At 43.2% G+C, this 15,750-nt stretch overlaps 1 protein-coding gene across 2 annotated transcripts in view; it reads left to right on the top strand.

Moving 5' to 3' along the window:
- Positions 1-15,750, top strand: part of rnft2 (ring finger protein, transmembrane 2) — a 37,920-nt gene that overhangs the window by 13,593 nt on the left and 8,577 nt on the right. For both annotated transcript variants that reach the window (XM_085961775.1, XM_085961776.1), the window contains exon 6: positions 2,703-2,856. In XM_085961775.1, coding sequence (XP_085817901.1) covers positions 2,703-2,856 — 154 coding nt within the window. The remainder of the gene's footprint in view (positions 1-2,702; positions 2,857-15,750) is intronic.

A 15,750-nucleotide genomic window follows, 5' to 3' on the forward strand; every position in this document is an offset into this window, starting at 1 on the left:
CTTGTCCTTTACTTCTTATTTGCTGGTGTGTTCTGTTTGTGAGCCTTAAGGTTTGGAAAGGGTTATCTTTAGTGCCGTTGCCAAATTGAAAAATAAATCCTAAATCAGAACACTAAAATTCCAATGGTATCAGTAGAAACAACTTGCATTTTATAGCCCATTTAACGAAAAAAAGTCCCGTAGCATTTCCCACATGGAAGCAGACAGAGGGCGAGATCAGCAGGGTTGACCAAAAGCTTGGTAGAGAGATGGGTTTTGAGAAGGCTTTTAAAGGAGGAAGGAAGTGTAAAGGTGGAGGACTTTGTGAGTGGGGCTGTGCCAACTGAAGGCTCTGCCACCAAAGGCGATGTGAATGGATAATAGGATGCACAAATGGCCAGAGTCAGAGGAGCGAATGCTGTGGGATGGGAGGAAGAAATCAAGGCTGAAGGAGGTTGCAGAGTTAGAGTGCAATAAGTTCATGATCACTTTGAAGATGAGCACAAGGGCTTTAAATTTATTTGTGTTGAGGGACAGAGAGCTAGTGTATGTTTGTGAGGAGGGAGTAATTGGTAAGCGAGACTTTTCGCAGGACAGTATATGTGTAGCTGCATTTTCCACAAGCTGAACTTTCTATAGGATGAAAGATGGAAGGCCAAGAAGGAGTGCATTGGAATAATGGAATAATCAAATCTAAAGGTGAAAAAACATGGATAAGAATTTCAGTGCCAGAGGAGTTGAGGTAGGGGAAGAGGCAGACAACGTTGTACTGGTGGAATTTGGTGATGGATAGAATGGCAGAGGAGGGGCGGGGGGGGGGAAGCGTTCAAAGCTTCGAACGGGGTCAGAAGGATGATGACGTTTGCACATTCGTATTCAGTCTGAGCAAGTGGCCAAGGGGGGAAATGGAGCAGTGGTAATTGAGCACAGGTTCTGGGGAAGTTGGGGCAAAAACAATGGCTTGGGTCTTCTCACTGTGAGGTTGGAAGAAGCAGTGGCTCATCCATGATTTGATGTCAGACAGACAGTCTGGCAGCATGGAAATGGCCATGGAGTCGAGCTAGTGGAGAGGTGGAGCTGGAATGTCATCAGTGTACATGTGAAAGCTGACACTATTTCTGCCAAGGGGCAGCATTTAGGTAAGGAAGAGGAGGAGGCTAAGGATACAACTTTGGACTTCAGAGGTGACCGTACTTGGATGGGAAGAGAAGCCATTGCTGGAGTTGCAGCGACGGCATTCAGATAGATAGGAGTGGAGCGCGAGGGGAGTGCCATGAAGCTTGATGACCAGAGAGGTTGGATGAGGAAGGATCAGATGCCATAGAGAGAACAAGGAGGGATAACTCCACGTAGTCACCGGGAATGTCATTTGTGATTTTGGTCACGGCCATCTTGGTGCTGTGCAATATTCCCTGTAATTTTTTTTGGCCCTGCATGGCCCCTTTAAGGTGCTGCGCAGGCCATTCAAAATACCGCGCATGCACGGTTTTTACATTGAAAAGCTAGCTGCGCGGGTTCCCTGGAGCTCTGCGCGGCTGCGCATCTTAAAGGGAACATTGGTGCTGGAACCAGACTAGAGGCATTCGGACATATAATTCTGAGAGACCTGTGCATGGAACTGGGAGGCAACAACACACAAGAACTTTGGAGAGGGAAGGAAGGTTTGAAATAGGCAATAGTTGGAGAGGACAAGTCGAGGGTGATGACAGCAGTTTAAAAAGGAAGAAGGCTGGTGCCTGAGGGAAATACATCATTTATAGGGTAAGCTAAAATGTGAGCCAGGAGGAGGAGAAGTTGATAAGTCAGAAATTAATTCAGGAAGGGATCAAGGGGGCAGGAGGTGGGCCTCCTGGAGGATATAGCCAATGAGAGGAGACTTGGGAGAAGCTGAAGAGTGAGGTGCGATCGGGGCTAGAATGGGTGGGTGACTGCGTGGAGATCAGAAGAGAGGAATGGGAGTTAGCAACAGAGGCAAGTGCACAGATCCATGAGCTCTTCACATTTGGTATTGAAAGTGAAGGTGGAAGAGACAAGAAAAAGTAGTTAAGGAAGCCATTAGTTGTGGTGAAAAGGAGCCCTGATTTGTTCTCGTCATTCAGGATGATCCAAAAGCTGGAAATGAATGTAAATTAATCGGAAAATGGCCTCAAACTTTATTTCAGACCATCATGACACAACAGTACATACCAATGTGGCCCATGAAGACCAAAGCTTGAACACTCATGCCTTAATAGTCAATTTTAAATATGGAAATCCAGCGTTTTTGACTGTTTGCAAGCTATGCTTTGTTGTATCTCTGGCTGTACACAAAATAATAATGAATTCATCCTCTGTAAAATATTGCATTCTAATTGTTTGAAAAGTTGCAAATCCAAAATGTAATTGAGGATCCCCAGAATGATCCAGGATGCTCTCATCTGATGGGACATGTCACATACAACCATCAGGAGGATTTCCCCACTAAAACTTCTTCCACAGAAAAGGAAGAGCGAAGTAGTCCTTTACATTGAAAGTACTCTCCATTGCACCTCCTTTCTCGTTTATTTTCATTATTCTTGTAAGATATTGTATCACCAATTTACAGGCATACTTAATACACGGTGTAACTTTACTTGCTGCTTTGCCTTTATGCTGCTACATTACCTAGATGATTAGGTTTAATGGTATTTGCAGTACATAAATCAAATATTTTACTTATACTCTTGTGCTCTTTTTCTCTTCAGTTTGATATTTCTGAAGACTAGTGTGGAAAGCATGGATTTCTTTGATTTGCTTTGGATTGCAGGAATTACAGACTTTGTGCTGAAATACATCACAATTGGTTCCAAGTGTTTGGTCCTCGTTCTGCCCAGACTCATCTTAGCTTTCAAGTCGAGGGTATGTTGGTCCAGCTTTCCTGGATTTGTTTCTATGCCACTGATTTATTATATTTTTAACTGTGACACTTTAATTGATTTTTAAACTGATTAATTGAACACATTTATAATACCATTTATAAATGCTATAATGTTCCAAAGAGCAGATTCAAAGAGAAGGTGTGTATTGTGTTAACTGAGCAGAAGAGAATTTCCTATGGTGGTGCCGCTGCTTAGCAACAGCGAATGCCTGCTGCTAATGTAGTCTATGGCGACTATCTGACTTTAGGGGCTCTTTATGGGCAGAAAGCCTCTGTACAAAATCAAGTCAAAAATCATTGTGAGCCTGAATTTGTTGCACCTGGATTGTACGATCAGTCAAAGGATAATGATTTGCAATGCACTATTGCCTTGTCTGCTGCTGATGCAACATGATAAAACATCATTTTTTTGTGGCTTGGCATTTATATTACCACATGTGTGGTTTTAGCTATTCAAAGAAAAACTAAAGCTTGTGGAACGCAAACTATAGTTTGTAGAATGCATTATGCTACAGCGAGGATTTTTTAAATTAAAGGATGCCACAAACAATGCTAATTTTTTTTGGTGATAATATGTACAGGAAACTTTGGTTTATCCGGAGGTTGCATGTCTGGAAACCTCGATCAACCGGCAGAAATCAGGAGCCGTTTTGTTAGGTTTTTTTTCTTCTCGTGGCTTTTTTTTCAACAGTCAGGCTCTGCAAAGTCTCTCTGAAGCTGTTGCTAAGCTACAGAGACGCTTCTAAGGTACGGCTGACTGTTTAGAAGCTGTTGCTAAGCAACAGTGTTTGTTGCCAGATAAGGAGCTGCAAATCTCCGTATGCTTCAACATTAACACTGGTATGTCTGGCAGTTTTGATAGATCGGCAACAGCTCGGTCCCGTCGGTGCCGGATATAACGTTTCCTGTATTTGATTGTTCTTGTGATTGGCTACTGTATCTGAGATTGCTTATTGTTGTTAAAGGATGCATCAAAATTGCTGTGTGGGGATTGAAAATGTTGTGGCTTTGGTTGTGTTGTTTAGGTGGTTGTTGTGCTCTCGCTGGGACTGATGTAGGTTAAGGCCCCAATATTCATGCACGCCACTCTTTGCCAAGGCATTAGACAGGTGCCGCATGCCCAAAGTGCAGTGTGCCTGCCCGGGCCTCTGAGAATCCACTGCTGCAGGCTCATCCTCTTCCCGGGCTGTGCGATGGAAACACAGGTGCAGCGTCAAGCCTGAGAGACAGGACTGGCCACTGGTCTTGGGGCATTCTGGCTGCTGAAGAGGGGAACATCTCATCACCTCCTGAGCACCGAATTGTGTTCTCAATTCTCTTTCTGCCTCAACGCAAAGTAGTCATACCTCTTCCCCCCACCCACCACCCTTGACCAATTCAGAACTTGTCATCATCTTCCCTCCCTTTTAATGGTTATCAAAGAAATTAGAGACCTTACAGGAAGTTCTTTACTGCCATTACTCAGTCGCTCATCCCCTCTTCTCTTCCCTCCTTTGCACTGGTTTCATCTCTCTGTCCATGCTTTTACATTTTTGTTCTCTGAACTTCTTTCTTGAACTTGGATGGGATATTTTGAGTGCAGGGGATGAGCCTCGACCGAATAATGCTCAGATATTGTAACTTTGTGGTTAATGTGTCTCTGCACTCTGTGCAGCTCTCCTGCAATGAGTGATGCTATTGTGATTTTTGATACTTGTGTTTAATGCCCTCTTAACCAGTAGATCTCCCATGGTGCTTCTCACTGGTTGTGAAGGGCCCTTTAATATTATTACTACGAGTGACTTTTTTCTACTTTGATGGTCTATAAACCACAGTTTCTGAAAATGTAATGAATGATAACCTCTCATTCCATCAATATTTTAAAAGGTGAAAGCAGGGCAGATTAAACATTTATAAATGCCTAAAGAGACTATATTTAAAATATATATATTTTTTTTTTTGCCTGTCATTTAAAATAAGGATTGTGGGATTTTACCTGATGTCCTTGACTGTTTGATCCTGACCAAGGTCTCTGAGGCGGTGCAGAATTTGCTTGGGTGAATGTTTTGAACAAGGCATTGAAAGTGCAGTAGAGTTAGATTTGGGAAGCAGCAAGCCCAGCACTGAGAGCAGAGTAGCTGTAGACCTGGTAGAGACACCTGGCGTTCAGGCCCATGAGTGTGAGGTCCATCGTATTGGCTGAGGGCAAGAGGTCTGGCACTGAGATCTGAGAGTGGGCGGAAGATCGTGGACCGGAGAACGGTTGCAGCTGCTGGGAATGGCAGCCAGAGGAGTAGCGTGGGGGAGGGGGAAAGCGAGCAGGAAAGTACTGAGCGCATTATCCTCACGCCTGCACAAAGTGACACCAAGGACCTGTGACGTCTCGTGCATGCATAGAGACCACAAAAGCGTCATCAAGGAGCACTGACCTCGCACACGCGAGAAACATCAAAAATCAGTTTTGGAAGGTGCAATAAATTCACAGCTCCGGGAATGGGGCAACGCACAACGTCATGGCACTTGAGCAAGGGAAGGCCTGTGTGGCGGAAAAGTTGTTGTAGCTATTGGAAATAGATCATGATAAACTTAGCTGAATTTTTGTGATTTTTCCCCCCCCCCCCCCCCCACACACACACAATTGTTCATTACTTTACTGTTTATTATTATTGTTGTATACATGTAATTTTTAGGAGTGTATATAGGGGAAGCAACATGGCAGCTGGCACACATGCAACAATCATACAGACAAGTCCCTGAAAAGCTGCTGTGTTTTTTTTTGCAGTGTTACAAACCGGTTGATGTGTGGGGTTCAGGTTTTAATATATCTCAGTACATGCAAGACAAATCTCAGCTGGATTAAGCAGCGTCTATTTATTGATTTACTTCAACCCGTACACAGTACATGTGATTGCCGTACATGAATGCAGCAGCTTTTCATTACTTAAATAAATCTGTTATTTTGAATGTGAAAAGGAATGAGTTCTGGATGGATTCCATGGTTTTGTTAACCTTTTCTGTATTAAACAGATTAAAGTACAAGGAGAAAGCATCAGATAGATGAACAATTTAACCACTGCTGAAGATAAATTGTACTCCTTTCACAGTTCGTGCCCTTGTCGGATTGTCTGACTGACTGTTTAAATTGCAATAAATCTCCCTCAGATGTCACCCTTAAATTTAGGTCACTTGATGCCACCCCCTGCTCGACTCCTGTTTTCCCAGCATTTACTGAAACCACATTAGAAGGGCAGAGTGTGTGGTTTCTGCACTTCAGTCTGTGAGGTATGATGTCATTATTTGAATTGAAAGACCTTTCAGGTCTCATTAGCACAAGCTGCTGTTGGGACGTAACTTTCTTGCCACTCTGTTCCTGTTGCTTCTGTCTGCTCTGGCTTTGGTTACCTTCAAAAAAATTTTGTGACAATTATACAAATTCATGTCATTGTAAATACAGTTATGTTTTGTACAAGTTGCTAAATGAAGTGTCTACTTGACCCCCAATTACTTTAACTTTCTATAAAAGCTAAATGCTTAAGAGGCAGAACATAAGGCAAAACTGAGAGATTGCCTCTTTATTTAGGGCCATGTTCAGAGCACGTACAACACGCGCTCATTTTCTTTACCGCTTCTCTGCCAACTCTACCTATTAAACGTAACATGTTGATCAAGTTGAAGGAAGTTCTTGGAGAGAAGGGTACAGGAACTAAGAGGGCAGATAAATGTGAGGGAGATTATCAAAAGCATGTGGATAGTACTAGACTCAATAGATGAGCCAATGAAGTGGGCAGACTAGATATTGGATGAAATAACAACAGAAAATGCTGGAAAAACTCAGCAGGTCAGGCAACATCCGTGGAGAGAAATTTGAGTTGACGTTTCGGGTCAAAACCCTTTTTCAAAACTGGAAAGGAAATAAAATAGATCGAAGGCAGGGCTGCGATCGAACAAAAGAAGTAAAAGCTATCGTACTAGATATTGGATGAGCTAGGGCTATACAAATTACTGGTCTTCGATAGTGGCATCTTCTAATGAAGGCTATTTCCCACTTTCTGCTGATTTTGTTCTTGGGCATCTTTATGCCTGGATAACTTTTGATTCCTTGCTGACCAGGAGAGTGGGTCCAAGAAGCATCAGCTTCCATACTGATGAACTATCTGTGGCATAGCTGAGTCATTGGGAGTTGAGAACAATGTAGCCAAGTATAAGAGCACCAAGTTAAAGAGGCAAATATTGAGGGGTGTAAAGGAAATGCGGATATCTTCCATCCTCCATAAACTTAAGTTCATCTAAAACTCTGCTGCCCATATCCTAAAACTCTGCTGCCCATATCCTAACTCACCAAGTCCCGTTCACCCATCGCCCCTGTGCTCGCTGACCTATATTGGCTCCCAGTTCAGCAACGGCTTGATTTTAAAATTCTCATCCTTGGTTTCAAATCCCTCCATAGCCTCGGTCCTCCCTATCTCTAACCTCCTCTCAACCCTCCAACCCTCCAATATCTGCGCTCCTCCAATTCTGGCCTCTTGCGCATCCCCGATTTTAATCGCTCCACCATTGGCGGCTGTGCCTTCAGCTGCCAAGGCCCTAATCTCTGGAATTCCCTCCCTAAACCTCTTCCCTCCTTTTAAGAAGCCCCTTAAAACCTACCTCTTTGACCAAGCTTTTGGTCCCTGCCCTAAGGTCTCCTTGTGTGGCTTGGTGATAAATTTTGTTTGATAACGCTCCTGTGAAGCGCCTTGGGACGTTTTACTACATTAAAGGCGCTATATAAATACAAGTTGTTGTTGTTGACGGACAAAATTAGAAACGAGTCACAGCAGAGGACAGAAGGTTAGAGATGTCCCTAAGGAAGGTACAATAGTGAACAGATACCAGGCTCTGGCCTACACCGAAAGCAGATTAGGTCATAGAGGAAGAGGTGAGAAGATGCAGGCTGCAAGGCATGGGGGATATTCTAAGTAGAGAATTCACACAGAGTGATCAATACTGGGAATAGTCTTCCAGTAGGATAGTGGCAACAAATATTGTGAAATAATTTAAGAAACCGTTCGACACTGTCATGGGGAATGTCACTTTTCTTTCTGGATGGATGAACTGAATGTCCTTCCACCCCTGTATCAATCTCTGCTATACATTCACTTCTGTCAGTGCTGTGGTGAAACTTGGAAATCTTGCCCTTTTGTCATCTTAACTATCTGACAGGTCTAAATGTAAGGTCTGAACTCAATTTTCATAATTTCCTGGGGAGAAGAGGATAATAATGCACGAGTTTCCCTTGCCTGTTTATGTAAGTTAATTTTAGCAAGAGAACAGATTCAGAGTAGCAGTAAAATCAGTGGGAAAGTCTGTTTCTTGCTTTCTACCAATTCTTGCTGTTCTGTTTGCACATTTACTTTTTTTGTACGAACTAAAGAAAATAATCACTGTTACATTTAACTTGCCAGCGCCTTGGCGTTGTGCCTTCACACGAAGAATTTCTCCGTGGCCCTCTGTGAGTTTGAAATCATGGATCATGTTTTCTTTCAGCCAGAACAACAACTGCATTCATATAGCCCCTTAATTTAGTAAAATATCCCAAGGCACTTCACAGGAGCATTATCAAACAAAATTTGACACTGAGCAACATATGAAGAGATTGGGACAGGAACTTAGTCAAAGTGCTAGGCTTTAAAGAGCGTCTTAAGAGGAGAGAGGTAGCAATGCAGAGATTTAGGGAGTGAACTCCAGAACTTAGGGCCTAGGCAGCAGCAATGATAATGTTCTCTTGCCCTATTCTTTTAGATATGAGGGGAAAACCCATCCTTGTCATTCTTTTGTAGTTCCTTTCCCAGAGCTCCCTTTCTGAGCACACCATGTATAATCTTAGTAATCTTGTTTTTAAATAGAACAGCGACAGGTTTATTATAACTGGAAACATTCAGAAATATATATTAACACTTATTTACAGGGCTATTCCAGGATAAGATGCCACAATGGCCTCATTTTTGAGAATTTTAGTGCAAAAATAATTCTTCAACCCCCCCCCTCCCCCCACCCCCAACTCAACATTTGACACTTTAAAACTAATTCTGAGCAAAACAATTCATCCGTACACTCATAAGGTCACCAATCAAGGTTACCATCTAGGCTATAGTTTAGTGACTGAATGTAGTAACATGACATTTCTTTGCTTAACAACTCCCCCCCCCCCCCCCCCCTTGTCTCCCATCTGATCCTCTGAAACCTTGTAACAGTGGGGTGGGGTGGGGAGGAAAGCGGAGAGTTCTTGCTGGAAATGGAGGGTGAATGAAGAATTGTTTCCGCACTAGCCTGAGAAATTCTGTGAAAATGATGCTCCCAATTAGAAGGCAAACCGCTGTGTGGCGAGTTTATTTACTTTCAAAAACATTACTTTAACAGTGACTTTTTTGTTTTACTATTACGTCCAGAGAGAGGTTGTTTTATTCCCCAAAAAAATTGACAAGCTCATTATTTGTGTTTGTTCAGTCGTAACACCTTAACTACCTGTATAGATATTTAATTAGCAATGCAATTGGCAAACTTTCTCAATGCAGACATTTTGGTTGTGGTTTTAAGTTTTGAAACTACACTCTATGCTGTGGTAATTTGTCCCTTGAATGGTAACCTAAAGATCAATGAACTTAAGCTATGTCTAAACCGCTGTCACCCACTAACATTCCTGTGAATTCTCATCAGCGGTGTACAAAAAGACTTGAAAGAAAGACTTGCATTTATATAAAAACAGAAAATGCTGGAAATAGTCAGCCGGTCAGGCAGCATCTATGACTCTGTTTCTCTCTCCACAGATGCTGCCTGACCTGCTGAGTATTTCCAGCATTTTCTGTTTAGATTTTAGATTTCCAGCATCTTTTGCTTTTGTACTTGCATTTATATAGTGGTTTTCACAACCTCGGGTCATCCCAAAGCGCTTTGCAGCCAATGAAGTACTTTTTTGAAGTGTAGTCTCTTGTGACATAGGAAACACAGCGGCCAGTTTGTGCACAGCAACGTCTCCCAGACAGCAATGCGATAATGACCAGATGATGTGTTTTTAATTATGTTGGTTGAGGATAAATATTGGCCCGGACACCGAGAGAACTCCCCTGCTCTTCTTCGAATAGTGCCATGGGATATCTTATGTCCATTTGAGAGGGCAGACCGGGGGCCTTGGTTTAACGGCTCAACCGAATGACGGCACCTCCAACAGTGCAGCACTCCCTCAGCACTGCACTGGAGTGCCAACCTAGATTTTGTGCTCGAGTCTCTGAAGTGGGACCTGAACCCACAACCTTCTGACTCGGAGGCAAGCATGCTACCCAATGAACCACAAGTCCAGTGCACCACCTACTGCAGAAAGTGGAAGCAGCAGACACAACATTGCTTACAGAACCAGAAAGGGGGGAAAAGGAGCTTATGTCAGATAGCATTGCATTGTAAGATTGTTTTACATTTTCTAACTTGATAATTTTCCAGACATTTTGCAATTCTGATTGCAGCTAAATCATCTATTTTTACCAACAGGAATGTTTTCCTCATCATTTTATTATGGAAGTTCACCTATGTGCCAATTAAACGTTAAAATAGCAGGGGGGGAAGGAAACGGCTACAGTGGAACCCCCATTGTGCACACTGAGTTTTTGCAGGAGAGCCTTTACTCATTACATGCCTCCTTTTGCTATTTTTATTTTATTTTCTTTAACAATAAAATCACAATGTTCCACTTTTTTTTTTAATATTGTACTTGTCATCATTCTCATACCTAGGGTATTGTATATGTGCATGGTAAAAATTTGGAGACTCGCAATTTGTATCATCCACCAGGGATGGATCATAGGTTCCTTTGTACTTCAAAATGCCATAAAATATGTTTGTAGTACTGGCTGTGCAATGATGTTTAATATCTGGCCCTGCATCACTGTCACCTTTTTTACTCTTTTTTTAACATTATGGTGCCTTTAATTCATGTTCGGGGTGCCCATTGTTTACTGGCAAGAAGAATTCAAAACAAATGTTTAAAATGTACATCTATTTATAGCTATTGCCGATGAAGTTAAATCCCAAACAATTTTACGTATATTGATAAACTGCTGAAGCTTTGCTGCTGTGGATTACTGCATGCTGCTTGTATTTTTCACTTCAACGCAACGGAAATAAAAATCGGTAGAGATGTAAAACGGCAAATCGGCAGCCTGTACCCAGGTTTACACTATCGCACAAAGTCAAAATCTACCCCAATGTGTGGAATTTAAGGAATTTGGCACTGAACATTATTACTTCACAGAAAACGTTGCCTTTATTTGCATTTAAAGCCTCGTAACCTTACAGGATTGGTTCTGAAGACACGTGGAACTGAGAACCCCACGCAGAATAAAAAAAGTCCCGTGCTACTGGCCTAGAGACCCCTAAAACCCTCCCCTGGAAGTAAGTTCACTGGCGACTCCTGCAGCAAGCTGCCGCTGGCAGCAAAGGTACACTCCCAATGCCAGCAGCACTTCTGATCAGGTCCACCATTTTCATTCTGCACGTCGTGTTACTCAGCAGTCAGTCACTTTGTACAAGGCCAGTTTCCATTGATCTCAGTGAGTCCAAGGCAAGGATGGAAAAGTCGCAAATGCAACTTTACCGCAATTGTGTATGCGGAAACTCGAATGCACACACAACTGTTGAGGCATATGCAGTTGTTTAATTATTACCGAACCTGCCAAACAGTATAAACCAGGGGAATCCAGCACTGATGTCATGTGTATGACAGAACTGCTTCCATTGGAAGCATTCCATAATATAAAAGCGACCAGAAAGTCCACTAACTAGATCAACTATGCAGAAGTTACTTGTATGTCCAGAGAGTGAATATCACCATCTAACATTTTTTTTTTAAGAGTCAGGTTGTTACTGACCGTTAACTCGACTTTAACATTAATTTTGTTTTTCTGTATATTTGTTTAAACTATAAGAACTGATTACATCATTGAAGGATTTTAAATAACAACAGAAAATGCTGGAAAAACTCAGCAGGCCAGGCAACATCTGTGGAGAGAGAAATAGGGCCAGAATTTCAGTGTGCCGTGAGGCGGGCTTTTAGGCGTGCAGGGGGCAAAAATCCCGAATTCGGGGGTCCCGACACCATCCCGCCCAAAACCCGCCTCAACGTAAGTTTCAGAGGAGGCAGGTACCCGCCCTGCACTGGGACCCGCCGACCCGAGGTGGGAAGGGATTAGTGCCAATTAACTGCCTGTTAACAGGTAGTTAACGGGCAGTTTTTAGCCTAATCCCTATTTTGAGGGGTGTCGTGTGGGATTCCCGACGGCTCCAAACCACGCCAGGTTAGAGCAGGCGGGCTGTCGGGTTGAAGGACTTGGAGGGGTCGCGATGTCGGTGTTCAGGTGAGTGATGGGTGCATGAGTGCAAAGGTAAGTGTGTTTGGTGTGTCTGAAGTGTGTAAAGAAGTTTAAATTACCTGTACTTACCTTAACAGCCTTTTTTCCTGTAGGCGTCGGAAGTCCATCACTCAGCCGGCACTGAAAGCTGAACGGCTGCGATGTCAAAAGTGACAGCCTTCAACTTTGTGTGCCGGTGACGGTTCTAACTGAGTCTGCGTAGAAGGACTCGGGTTAGAAGTCAGACTGTCAGTGTTTGACAGCTTCAAACAGCTGTGAAACACTGATATTTCATCTGTCAAAAACTCTTGACAGATGAAATTTCAGTCTGTGACATCACCTGTTGCCGGGTGGCCCTTAATTGGCCTGCTGAGCCTGCTGGGTGGGCTCAACAAGGTCAATCAAGGGAAAATCGAGTGGATTGGCCGGACGTCGATGGAGGCGGGACTACAACCCGAAAGTTGTAGTCCCGCCTCCTTCCCGACTGCTGAATTGAAAATCCAGCCCATAGAGTCAACATTTCGGGTCGAAACCCTTCTACAGAACTGAGAGAAAAGGCAGGAAATGAAGGATTTTGCTTGGAGGAGCTAGTGTCAGTAGAGATCTAACCATTAATCGGAGTACTCCAGCTCTAATTGTATAGTCCGAGTTAATTTTAGTTCCCTTACACCACTGGGCTCAAAGATTGCTCCAACCCAATTGTATTTATGTTATCATGATATCTTCCTCCGCACTTGCCTTTTTAAACAAAAAAATGATTTCCAATTTAATTTTATAATAAGAGGTCATGATGCATTTAAGGGGAAGCTAGATAAGTACATGAGGGAGAAAAGAATAGAAGGATATGCTGATGAGGTTAGATTAAATAGGGTGGGAGAAGGCTCGTGTGGAGCATAAAAACCAGCATAGCCCAATTGGGCCAAATGGCCTGTTTCTGTGCTGTAAATTCTATGTAATGGTAACTATACAATTGAGCAAAAAGCATTGCTTTTTTAAAATGTCTTTGTCCCGTTTCCTCTCTGATTTACTCCTCCACTCCAAGGACAGTTAATTATATCAGAGCATGGTTCCAGGGGTGCTGGCAAACCTCCCGTCCTTTGCCCAAGTGACCATTCTTCATGTTTGAGTCTGGACTGTGAGTGCCAGCAAGCTCAACTGTCGGACCCATCGCAGCCAAGCCAGATCCTGCCTGCACCTGTCATCCACACACACTATCCAGCAGGGGTCACTGGATAGTAATCAGGAGTGGGGAATCCAGGCCAGTTTCCCCCCCCCCGCCCCCGCGCTCCGAGCTCAAGGATGCAGAGCCTAATTGTAGCAACAATATTATTTTTAAAACAAAACTACTGCGGTTGTTTTTCCCTAGCATTTGTCAAGTCTGAATTAGGCATCTCATCTGGAAATAGAATGAGTCATTTGAGTCATGTCAACAAAACCTAGCCTTATGTAACTGGCTGGGTTTTAGTGGATTATTATTGCTTCAATCTCATTTTGTGCAAGGGTACTTCTGAAATGAAGAAGCGGTTCTATTATTGTATTCTCTGCGTTAAAAAGTCTCACTGTGCAAAATGTGGCCAGATTAATGGGCCTATTGGGCAGTGGAGATGTTGGAGCTAAAATGATTGCTGTTATATATTTGTCCCAAGCTGTCAGCTGCATAAACCAGAAACACAAACTGCACTGGCTGCCTGCTGCAGAACTGACATCACTCAATTCCCTGGAGATATGAGATCACAAATGCCAAAGCTATGAATGATTATAATTGTTCAAAGCACAAAAGATTAGAGTGACAGCTTGTTATATGATCTCATCCCCAAGTCCCATGAGAGATCTGTGCTGTTTTATTGGGTGTTGCAGCATCGAGCCTATCCTACAGCACCAGGCATGGGGGAAAAGGATGACACGTGAATGTGGCTGTGTCAAATTTGACTCGTGGTCTTTGGAAGGCAAGCAGGTGACTTTTTATTCCTGTTGCAGTGACATCATTGCTATCTTCACAAGGAGCCATGGTTTCCACGCCAACTGTTGTGATGCAGCTGCTCTTGATGCAATTTTGTGTTTATACCTGTAAATATTTCAGTTGCAGCCATTTAAGCAAACAGTCAGATTAGGAAAATTAAATTCCCTCTTTAGGTTTGAAAAAAATTCACTTGTTAAGAATCAAGGTACTAATTGTTGGGATGTAAGCAAAATGCTGGTGTCTCTACAGAGCTAATCTGTCAGCATCTGACAAAAGAAAAGAGAAAAACAACTTGCATTCTTATAGTGCCGCTTACACTGCAGCACATCTGAGTGCTTTATAAGGTGTTGCTGACTTGGAGGTGTGAAGAATTAAAGGTGGGGAAGGAAAGAATGCAGAGTCAAACTAATAGGTTTTTGAAGAGACTTTTGAAGGAAGGGGAAAAAGGGATCAATGCTAAATGGCTTTTGGAGAGAGTTTCAAAGAGCAGAGATCTAGAGCTGTCTCTGATGACGACGCTGCAGGTGAGGGAGGGGGAGGCGGGTGAGGCATGCATCTGAGAAATTGATTCTTATGTTAATGGCATGCATGAGGGTCTCAGTCACAGAGGGAGCAATTTTTGTTTTGCTGATGTTGAGCTGAAGGAAATTTCAGCTCATTCAAGACTTGGCGTCTGATGGGCAGTCAGATAGTGTGGCGCCTCCTTGCTCTATATCATGGTTGGCCTCTTTCCACCTCCAGAACATCGCCCGACTCCACCCCTGCTTCAGCTGATCCGCTGCTGAAGCCCTCACCCATGCCTTTGTTACCTCTAGACTTGACTATTCCAACGCACTCCTGGCCAGCCTTCCCCGTTCTACCCTTCGTAAACTTGAGGTCATACAAAACTCTGCTATCCGTGTCCTAATGCGCGCCAAGTCCCATTCACCCATCATCTCTGTGCTCACTGACCTACATTGGCTCCTGGTTAAGCAACGCCTCGATTTTTAAAATTCTCATCCTTGTTTTCAAATCCCTCCATGGCCTCGCACCTCCCTATCTCTAATCTCCTCCATAACCCTCCCATAGCTGCGCTCCTCTAATTCTGGCCTCTTCAGCATCCCTGATTTTAATCGCTCCACCACTGGTGGCCGTGCCTTCAGCTGCCAAGGTCCTAATCTCCGGAATTCCCTCCCTAAACCTCTCCACCTCCCTACCTCTTGTTCCTCCTTTTAAGATGCTCCTTAAAACCAACCTCTTTGACCAAGCTTTTGGTCATCTGCCCTAATATCTCCTTATGTGGCTCGGTGTCAAATTTTATTTGGTAACACTCCTGTGAAGTGCCTTGGGACGTTTTACTATGTTAAAGACACTATATAAATACAAGTTGTTGTTGGCTGGGAGTGGTAGAGTTGGATGTTGTCATGAAACATGCGCTAACTGATCCTTTGCTTGAGGATAATGGCACTTAAACATAACATGTAGATGATAAATAGGGTGGGACCAAGGATGGAGCACTGGGGCATATCATAGCTGGGAAACCATTTTGGAAATTTAGTAGTTTGTGTTAGGACAGATAA

The sequence above is a fragment of the Somniosus microcephalus genome, chromosome 19 (genome assembly GCF_052327205.1).
Source record: "Somniosus microcephalus isolate GS21.2 chromosome 19, FLI_Smic_1.0, whole genome shotgun sequence".
Lineage (NCBI taxonomy): Eukaryota > Metazoa > Chordata > Chondrichthyes > Squaliformes > Somniosidae > Somniosus > Somniosus microcephalus.